General features: G+C 53.6%; 1 protein-coding gene across 1 annotated transcript; it reads right to left on the reverse strand.

The window, feature by feature from the left end:
• Nucleotides 1-772: 772 nt before the first annotated feature.
• On the reverse strand, nucleotides 773-9,452 carry SERPINA4 (serpin family A member 4). Its single transcript, XM_054567081.1, has 5 exons — nucleotides 9,352-9,452; nucleotides 6,730-7,374; nucleotides 2,932-3,205; nucleotides 1,988-2,147; nucleotides 773-1,247 (listed from the first exon to the last, which is right to left on the reverse strand). Exons 2-5 carry the CDS (start codon nucleotides 7,355-7,357, stop codon nucleotides 1,047-1,049), a joined length of 1,263 nt encoding a protein of 420 aa, XP_054423056.1. The 5' UTR covers nucleotides 7,358-7,374; nucleotides 9,352-9,452; the 3' UTR covers nucleotides 773-1,046.
• Between the last annotated feature and the right edge of the window lie 760 nt (nucleotides 9,453-10,212).

The following is a 10,212-nucleotide window of genomic DNA, read 5'->3' on the forward strand; positions in this document are numbered from 1 at the left end:
GAGCCTATTCTGAAAGGTGTGGCACTCTTTGGGCCAGAGACCATGCCGCACATGCCCCGGGATATTGCGACTTGAACAACCGTCAGTGCTGGCGGTGGCTCTCAGCCTGCTCTCCTTAGTCACCAGTGAAAACTCCAGGTCAGCGAGGCCAGATCTCCTATCTCGGACGCGCTGGCTGTCAAGATGGCCCGCAGCACTCTGACCAGAGAAATGTATTTGCCGGAAATTACTGAGGCTTGGGACAAACCCGGCCGGGTGCTGCCGGCCTGCCTCCTTCTGTGGGAGGGGTTCAGATGGGGAAACTGAGGCCCGGAAGTGGAAGGGATTTGCCCGAGGCCCCAGGGCCCATCGGTGGCAGAACAGAATGTGAAAATGGGCCTCTAGACCCTAATGCCATGCCTTTCCTCCTGTGATGCATCCCATGACCGCGGTCACCTGCTCTGGGGGAGAGACTGGCTGCATCTCCACGGCCACAGGCAGGGGCAGCCTTCCTGACAAGGTCGCTGTGGCGGTCCCTTGGTTGGTTTTCTCCCTGCCAGGCCTGCTGAGCCCCCACTCCGGAGCAAGGTGCCCGCCCCGCTTGGGGTGGCTGGCTGCCCACGCCGTCTCCTTCTTCCACAGATGCCTCGCCACCCCCCTGGACCCCGAGTGCCTCACCCCTGCACCTGTGACCAGGGATGCCAGGGATGCTGGGCCAACCCCGGGGGAGGGGAAACACAGACGTTTACTGAGCGTTTGCTACGCACGTACCAGACACCAAACCAGGCTCCTCATAGCCATCAGTTCATTTAATTCACACCACCACCCTGGAAGGGTGTCTCTCTGTCTCTTGGGCGTGGAAACTCCCTCAAAGAGGCTACACGGTGGTCCCGAGGTCGCACAGCCCTGGGGGGCTGAGCGTCCAGTCCACACTCATCTGGTACCAACCACCCCATCCCTCCTGTCCCCAACAGCTTCTGCCTGGACTCTTGGCATCTTCTGCACCCTCCAGCCTAGATGTGGAGCTGCGCCTGGCCACGCCCCTGCCACCAGCGGCTCCGGGAGGGCTATAGTTTCTTGGGGTTGACCACCTTGCCCAGAAAGAGGATGCTCTGGGTGTCGGTCGATAAGATCACCACGAAGAAGGGCCGGTTGAACCGAAGGAGGTAGCGGTCACGGGGGACGGATAGGAAGGCGGTGGTGAGTGTGGTGGATGCGGCAGCCTGGGTGCCCGCCTCATCCACTTCCAGGATGGCCTTGTGGAAACTCTGGGAGGCAAATCACGAGCGTTACTTCCGAGAGAATGTAGGCGGGAGCTGAAGCGAAACTGGGGACCCCAAGGTCCCCAGAGAGCAATCCTGCGGTCTCTGCAAAGCTACTTGTTGGGGATCTCCCAGCAGGAATTCCTGTGCTAGGTGGCTGGGGGAGCTGACCTCTTATGAATACAGTAACGATAACTATCATTAACTGAGGACTAACTCTATCCCCGGTGCTCTTTCTAATCTTCAAAACCACCCTGTGAGGAAAACACAGCCAGGGACGGGTAACTCTCTTATGTCCCAGGAGGCAGAGCTGGAGTTCACTGTCCCCCCCTGCGGCTCTGCCCTTTGGCGCCCTTCTGTCTTACTTAGCTGAAGTCGTAGGCCCCTTTCCCTCATCTAAGAAGTCTCTCCGATACCCACGCACCCAACCCAGCCTCATCTGTATCTTTCCTGTTTCTGGCACTGAATTTGTTCCTCTCCGTCGCCATGATCCAGGGCGTGGCTCCCCAGGGTGACTGGGAGTGCTCTCTGAGGACAGGGGCCGGGTGGACACTGTGTCCCTGGCACCGAGCACCACCCTTAGCAATGTGGGGGGTTGATACGCGCACATGCCTGCCTGTGGATGACTGCATGCACTCAGGCTCTGGGACCGCGTGGCGGCGGGGGAGCATCCCTGGCCCAGCAGCTCCCAAGGGGCAGAGGTTCCCCCGGAGGCCCCTGGGTGTCAAGGGCCGCTGAAGACTTACGTTGGACACCCGCAAGCTTCCCTGTGTGGTGATGCCGGACAGGTCAGCACTCCCTGAAAACAGGTCCCTGATGCCCAGCTTGGGCAAAATCTCCTCTAAGTCATAGGAGCCAGAAATGGAGAACTTGGGGAAGTACAACTTGAGCTTCCTGTAGAAAGAACTGAAAGAGGCCTTGGGTTCAAATGCTGGACCCACACCCCAGCTGGGGGAGGCAGCCAGGCGGAGCCACCCCCTCCGGCCGGGCCCGCTCCTCCCGAGTGGCACCACGAGCCCCCGCTGGCTCATTCCGTCCTTCCACGCAGCATCCCCACTGGCCTGAGGCCAGGCTCCTTTGGCCCAGGCACTGCGGTCTCTGGGGCCTCCCTCCCCCTCAGGGGGCAGTCTTGCCTTCGCCTCTGTTGGGGCCCTGTGGTTTCCACTCCTTTGGGACTAGATGATTTCTTTGGATCACATTCCTGTGCCAGAGGAACTGGGAAAATTTTCCATCCACATGCGGCCTCCGGTGGCAGTCCTTTCCTTACGCTGGTAGGACACTTTCCCACCCACTCATAGCCCCAGAGTGACGGGAGGCTTCCTTGCTATGTGCCAGGGTGAGAGGCCGGAGTTCTCCGTGACCCTCGATGCCCCTTGATGCCAAGGGCAGCTGTTGCGCAGGAGTGGACCCCGCAAGGTCTGGTGTCACTTCACCCCACGCTTGTGCATTCAAGGGCTACAGCTAAAACTAGGGCTCTTAACTCCTAGCCTCCTTCTCTTCCACCGCGGAGGGCAAAGGCCTATTTGGGACGCAGCAAATAGGGACTTAAGGAAAGCCTTGGAAAGTCTGAAAGCAAATGAGAACTCTTTCCTGACTTGGCACCGCCCCCTGTTTTGGACCCGGGCTCGTGTCTGAAGGGTCTGTGTGCAGGACAGAGCCGCCCACGCAGCGCCATGCGGCACTGGATTACCTCTTCTGGAGCACGTTGTTCCACCTGGCTATCATCTCTGGCGTCAAAACCTCTTCCACCTGCTCCACCTTCCCTTTGTCCGGAAGGATGAAAAGGGCCCTGGCGTTCCCTTTGTAATCCATCCTGAGCACCGAGCAGGGCACGAATCTGTCATGAAGGTACCAGTGGTGATGCTTGTCCTGGTACATCATAGGCACCTTGACCACCGTTTTCTCATCCACGTAAAAATCTTCTGTGTAGTCCTTCGAGCGGCTAAATGGTTTTTCCCACAGGCCTGAAGGGAAAGAAGGAAAGGAGGAGCAGACAGGCTGTGGGACCAACAAGCTAATCCTCCAGCGGGGGAGAAGCTCCCCCAGGGCCCCGGACCCGCACCTCCCCAGCGCCTCAGCCCCAGGGTGCACAGTTTAGATCGTTCACCACCTTCTGTGCCTGGGAATGGACCTCCCAGAGCTCATTTTGAATCGAAATGGGGAGCTCCCAGAGGTATCAGCTGGGGTTTCATGTCTTCACCAATTCCCTAAAATCATTGCACTTCTTACTTTAGGCCCACCGGACACATGCACAGTGCAAGCTCCCTGTGGTTTTGACGCGCACTTTCTTGGTTACTAAGGGGGCTGAGTCCGCCCTCGTGCTTACTAACCAATTCGATATCCTTTGTTTTTAGTTCAGTGCCAGTTCATTTATTTTTAAACCTGTATTTCCATAGGGCTGTTTCTTAGTGATCTGAGGGGTTCTTTCTGAATACTAGTTGCGCATCAGTTACGTGTGTTGCAAATGCGTTCTCTCCCTCGCTGACTGTCACTCTTGTTTGCTGGTGACTGAAAGCCTTGAACGCAGTGAGCCTAGTGGTGTTTTCCTTTAGGGTTAGGTCTCCCATTAGGAGAACTCTTGGTTAGGAAAATTTTCCCCACCCACGTTCATGAAGATGCTCTCCTACACTGTCTTTTGGAAGCCTTAGTCCTGCCTTGTGCATTTAAGACTTTACTCGACCTGGAGTAAATATTTACAATTGGCAGGGAGGAGAGACCCCAAACCATGGTTTTTCCCATATGGGCACCTAACTGTCCCAGTGCCAATTTTTTGTTTTTAAATCCATCCTTTCCCCAGTGCTCCCTCGTGCCAGCTTTGGCAAATACCAAACGTCCATATATTCCTGGGGCCATTTCTGGCCTCCCTCTACTCTGTCCCATTGGCCTATTTGTACCACATGGTCTACCTTAATATAGAGTAATAACAAATCTTGCTCTCAGGTAGGCGAGTTTTCCCCTCTTAGCTATTCTTGGCCCTGTGTGCTCTCAAATCCATTTTAAAATCAGCTTGCTCACTGCCACCCAAGAGGAGCAGGAACCTGTTAGCATTTTGATGGGGATCACATTAAATGTTTAGATTAATTGGGAGCAGAAGGGATACCTTTACCATCCTTTCCATGACTGTGGTTCATCTGTTTTTTTATTTAAGTCACGTTACTCTCTCTCAGTACCGCCTGATCGACGGGGGCCCTGTGCGTCTCTGGTTTGGATCCCCCCAGGGGTTCTGTGCCGAGGAAGATGAGCCACAGTCGTCCCACTGCCCTCTCCGCGGGGCCGACCTGGAGGTCTCGGGGCTGCGCTTACCTCCCCAGTGTGCGGGCACGTGTCCCCCTCCCTTCTCTTTCTGGAGAACCCCTTTGTCTTATGCCAAGGCCTCCAACCCAGTTGGAACCAGGTCTCTTTCAGGAAGAGAGCACCCCAAATCTTCATTCTTTCTGGCCAGAGCTTTGGGTGGGGGAGGGGGTGGCGTACACAGCCCATTTAAATTATGTTTTAAAAGGACTAGAGGCAGTATGATATTGTGCAGCCACTAACATGAGATCGAAATAAAGTTTTCCATGGCATAAAACCGCAGACACACACACACACACACATGCACGCACACGCATGCACATGCGCATGCACACATGAGTGCATGCAAAAGCCCAGCAAACTCCGAGTGAAGCCTGCAGCTTGCACCAACGCCAACGTCCAGGTTCTGCTATCGTCCTGCAGTTATGCAAGATGTTGTCCCCGGGACTCTGGGCGAAAGGTGCCTGGGAGCACTCTGTGCTGTTTTTGCAGCTTCCCACGAATTTTCAGCTCTTGCAGAATTTAAAAGGTTCTTTTTTAAAAACCGTTTTCCACAGTGCAGGAAAATCCCACATGTACGCTGCGAGTGACGACCAGTTTGGCTGGATTGTTAGTCTGGGCTTGTTTCCCAGAACCTGTTCTCTGCACATTCTGGTTCGGGCCGATTACAAGCGAGAGCGGGGAGGCCGCCGTGAGCAGCCGCCACTCGCTGAAGGCCTTCGCGGGCAGGCTGGGAGATGACCAGACCCAGGGAAGCCCTGCGGCCCCAGCTCCCCCACGCCCTCCTCTGAGTTGGTTGTCCCGACTCGAGCCCTGCTGACGGGAAGTGTCCCCGAGCCACCACCCTGTGCCCCGCATGAGTCCCTCCACAAGCTCCCTCAAAATGGGACCCCTCTGGTGGCTGGATGTGCCTGGTCTGTAGACTCCTGATAAGCTCTAACTTGTCACCTGCACGGGTGATTTCTCTGTCCCTCCCTCTGCCTTCCTCTTCCCCTAGACCTTCAGTTCCCCGGCCCCTTCCACAGTGATGCAAGGTCTCATTCTCGTCCGCATTTCCTTAACACTCCTGGTGGCTTCCTGCCACTGATGGACCCCTGACCAATACCCACTGTACAAAACTCTCCTCACACTGCGATTTCAACTGTGTTAATATATGTGTGTGAACCAAAGACTGGAAAGAATTATGCCAAAATACTAGCACTGGCTGCCTCGGCGTCACAGAGTTATAAGCAATTTTTATTTTCTTTTTTTATACTTTTATGTATTTTTAAAGGTTTTTAATCAGCATCGTTATCATTAGAGTAATTACAATTACTGTAGGTTTTTGTTTTGAGTATCCACGTATATAATGATTAGGGGTCAGGCAAAATTCCTTTGCAAAGGGCCAGAAAGTAAATATTTTAGGCTTTGCCTGTCTCTATAGCAATTGCTTCTCTGTGTGTGTGTGAAAGGAGCCCAGAGCAATATATGAGTGAGTGGGCATGGCTGTGTGCCAATAAAACTTTATTGACAAAAACAGGTGACCTCTCATATTTGACTGGGGGCTGTAGTTTGCTGTGTTCTTTAGGCCCCTCTTCTTTGGTGCATACAAACATGGGACATAATTTGGTCCTCAAAACAAGACTTTGAAACAGCAACTCTTATTATCCTTACTTCAAGAAAACAACTTGCTCTGTTTACACTGTTGGAAATGGCAGAGCTTCAGTATAAATGTAGCAGTTCAAGTCATGATCACTGGATAGAATGCATTTCATAAACTGCTATTATTAAGAGAATAAATAAGAAAATATGTGGAAAGCTATGAAGAGAAGGGAACCTCAATATCATACAATCTTAAATACAGGGTCAGGCACAAATAACGCCCCTTGTTTTATTACAGAACCTTTTATTACAAAACCATAAGTGTGTCATTCTGTAACATAACAATAGCACACTCAAGCACTCCATATGACATTTTGGGTGACATGTTCAAATCAAAACTATAAATGAGTATACTTGTATTATTACCCTACCAACCACATTCCAGCGGGTGTTACTTCTGCCAGACCCTGTATCTGACACTAATGTTAGATCTTCTAAGGAGTATTTGAAACTGTCAGACCCAATCCATCCACTTTCTTTTCTTAAAAATATTGAATTCACCAATAAATTAGTGGGGGAGAGAGGAAACGGGATGTGCCGATACATTGACTCTTACCCTTGAAGTAAATGTAATTCACCAACACCATCACTACGTCTCTGCTGAGCCTGCTGACCAAGTCGTCAATCTTCCCTCGAGTCTCCTCCTTGACGTGGTTGTTGATAAGCTGGGCTGTGCCTTCGAGGTCGAGGCAGTCGACGGGAAAGACTTTAGACCCATAGAAGCCTAGGGTGTCATTAAGGAACCTCGGAAGGAGGTGCAGGTTCTGGCACAGGAACAGGGCGCTGCCCACACGTGTCTCCAGCTTGTCGTCCGGGATGCTAAGAGTGCTCAGCAGGTGCTGGAAGCCCTGGTGGATGGCAGACTCGGACACCTCCGTGAGGTTGAAGCCCAGGCTCTCGAGGATCTGGGTCCCGGTGTCTGAGCGGGCCCCCAGGGACAGCATGGCGTAGGCAGCAGAAATGCTCAGCGGGGAGAAGAAGATATTGCTCTTGGGGCTCTGGGAAGCTACCAGGTGGTAGAAGCGGAGGGCAAAGTCTGTATTGCTCGGGGCGACCTCGAGGCTGGGGGAGCTCTCACCTGTGCCTGGATCCTCCTGTTGGTGCTCATCGGCATGACCTTGGCCATCGTGAGAAAAGGCCAGGAGTCCAACAAGGAGGAGGAGCAGGTGGTCGGCCAGGCGCATCCTCTGTGATCTCGGGTCTGCAAGGGGAAAGACAGTGTCCAGGAAATTCCCTGCACAGAACACCCAGCGCTACTGAGAAGCCAGGCAGGGGGCAGGGCCCCATCAACTCCTGCAGATGGAAGCAGGACAGACCAGCAAACACCCAGCAGCCTCCACATGTGTGGCGACAATGTGACTCTCTGGCACACTCCATGTGTCCACCATCTTCTGAGCCCTGCATGGCATTGATCATAGAGGCTGCCAAAGTGACTTGGCCACGGCACCCACAGGTTCCTATCTGAGCTGGAACATGTCTCCGGGCTCTCCACCTGGGGCGCCTTCTACCACATGGGTTTCTCATCTCAGCCCAGTGACTCAGTGCACCAAGGGTGCTGATCACCAACGGTTACGTTAGTATCTACTCCACACACCTCCACGGCGTGCTTTACGGTGTACAAAGTCACCTTTATGCTATTTTGTACAACCCTCCTCCCCAGGAGGAAGTCAGCGGACCTGGTAGTCTATCCCTCCGTCAAGATGAGACCAAGGCTGTTGGATAAATTATCTGGCCAAGGGCACGGTGTTCTTTCTGCCAATGAGGTCTGCCTGTTCCAAACCAGATGCTTGCTTGATTTTCGCCACCGCAGCCGCTCTGCTCCGTCTGGTGTCCTCCCGCTACTGGTCCGAGGCCCCCAAACCCAGTTGTCCTCTCTGACAGCTGCCTGGCCTTCCACCCTCCCTGCCTCACTCCATCTCACAGCTTCCTCCTTCAGCCTCTCAGCCCTTTGCCGCCATGACCCCCCCTCAGGGCTCCTGTGTCCTTTGCCCGGAACAAGGATTGGGAAGCTTCTTCTGGAAGGAGCCAGAGAGGCAACATTGTGGCTTTGTGGGCCACACAGTCACCGTTGCATCTCCTCAGCGCTGCGGTGCCAGCTGGAAACTGGCCACAGACAAGACATGCATCACGGTCATGGCTGCATTCCAGTAAAATGGACTTATGGGCACTGAAGTCTGAATTTCATTTGCTTTTGATACGTCGCAAAATAATGCCCTATTTCTGATTTTTCCCAACTATTTGTGACTATTATATTTCTATAGTATACTTTCTGTTCTTAGCTCACAGGTGCTACAAAAATAGGGGGTGGAGCCAGATTTGACCCACGGGCCATAGCTTGCCAACCCCCCACCCAGACCCCTACAGGAGCTCCCTCACCAGCCTTTCTACTGTCTGTTTTCCATACCGCTGTTGGAGTGTCGTTTAAAAACACACACCGAACCCCTTTGTTCGTCTGCTCACTACCCCACCACCCCACATGACTTTCTAGCAACCCATACTGACTTCTTCTCCAGCCCCCAACTCTCAAATGCTTCTCAGTGTCTTGACAGTGAGGTTACCCAGAATTCCCCTCGGCAGGAGCTCTCCAAAGCATCTGGATTAGGAGGTGGAAGACCTGGTCCCAGGTTGTGAGCAGCCTTGGGTGGGGGGGCTGTTTCGGGGCCTGGGGACTAGTTGCCCCAACGGTGCAGGGAGGAGGCTGGTGTGCATGTGCAGGGGTCTTTCCAGTTCTACGACTTGTCACCGCTAGGGAGGGTTGAACAATTGTTCCAGTTTTCCCACGACTGTTCTAGTTTTAACTGTGCACAAAGAACTGTGCTAAAATAAAACTGACAAGTCCAGTGACAGGAAGTAAGGGTGATTTGACCATAAATTCCTGACTGGGCAGGTCATGGTGGGCAGTCACGTCCCAGGGATATAGCTTCTCTAGGAAAGGTTTGTCTTTGCCTTCAGCAAGCCTTGCACAAAAGAACATGCAAACTATCGTTCTCAGAAGCATTTTTCTCAGTCTGTTGAAATCTTGCTTCCAGATGTCTGTTTGGCTCAAACAAATTCTAATAAACGTGTATGCATTTTTTCCACAGGTTCGGATGTTCTCACGTCAACATGGCACTGAACGTCTGGTGACCCCCCGTCCTCCCTTTGGGGTCTCCACAGTGGCCCTCAGAGGGTTACTCACACTGGCACAGTCGATCCTGGAGCGGTCCCTGTGCAGGCGTCTCAGCTCTAGAGGTGGCCCAGGAATGTGACTTGGGTTTATCAAGCCCAGGAAGATGGAAGCCACTTCTCCCAGCCCCGCCCCCCACCTCCCCAATTAGGTAATTATTAATAAACAGACCAGTGAGCGCAGCATGGAGTCCTGGCCCAGAGAGAACACTCACTGGAAGTTGGCCTCCGCCCGCCCAAAGGGGGCCTCCTGGGAGGTCCCAAGAGGCGTCACCCCTTCCTGATTCCGTTGTGCATCGCAGTCTACCCGGTCCCTCTCCTCCCCAAGGTTCAGGGGAACCCCTTCGTGGCTCCAACCCACTCTCTTGGGTTTTATCTCCCCTTTCCTCCAATTGCGCCTCCCTTCCCTACAGAGTGAAGAGTTGAACCAGACGAGGAGCATCAGACAACAGGCTCTTCAGGAAGCAAGGCTGTTTCCTGGGCGACATGGGGGCAAATGGGGACCCGTGGAACGGGGAGGACTCAGCTCTCTGCAGCCAGACAAGAGCCACCTGGGGCCTGGATCTGCCCAGGGCCTTGTTTGCAGCTTTGGACTCTGTGGCTCTCGAGAGGCTTCCAGCTTCACATGGCAGGGCTCCGTGAGGGAACCCACTGAGAGGACCAGTGCCGGCCTTCAAAGACAGTGCGTCCCGGGGCAAGGGTGGCATGGAGTGGGACCAGGCCCTTCCTTGGGCCAGAAATCCAATTGCACATTTTCCCTTTGAACTATGGAACTTGAAGCTGTTCTCTCTCCATTAATCTGTGAGCCTCGGCTTCCTTGGACGATTGTGGGGCAGCTGGGTGTGTGGATGACACCTGGCTGTTTCTCAAGCCC

Source organism: Pteronotus mesoamericanus, unplaced genomic scaffold (genome assembly GCF_021234165.1).
Source record: "Pteronotus mesoamericanus isolate MK-2021 breed Mesoamerican mustached bat unplaced genomic scaffold, CSHL_Meso_final contig_182, whole genome shotgun sequence".
Classification (NCBI taxonomy): domain Eukaryota; kingdom Metazoa; phylum Chordata; class Mammalia; order Chiroptera; family Mormoopidae; genus Pteronotus; species Pteronotus mesoamericanus.

Coding starts and splice junctions, on each gene's coding strand:
- SERPINA4 (XM_054567081.1), bottom strand. CDS start 7,357: ATGCGCCTGGCCGACCACCTGCTCCTCCTCCTTGTTGGACTCCTGGCC. Junction 3,206..6,729: donor GAATTACATTTACTTCAAGG/GTAAGAGTCAAT, acceptor CTTTCCCTTCAG/GCCTGTGGGAAAAACCATTT. Junction 1,248..1,987: donor GAAGCTTGCGGGTGTCCAAC/GTAAGTCTTCAG, acceptor TTTGCCTCCCAG/AGTTTCCACAAGGCCATCCT.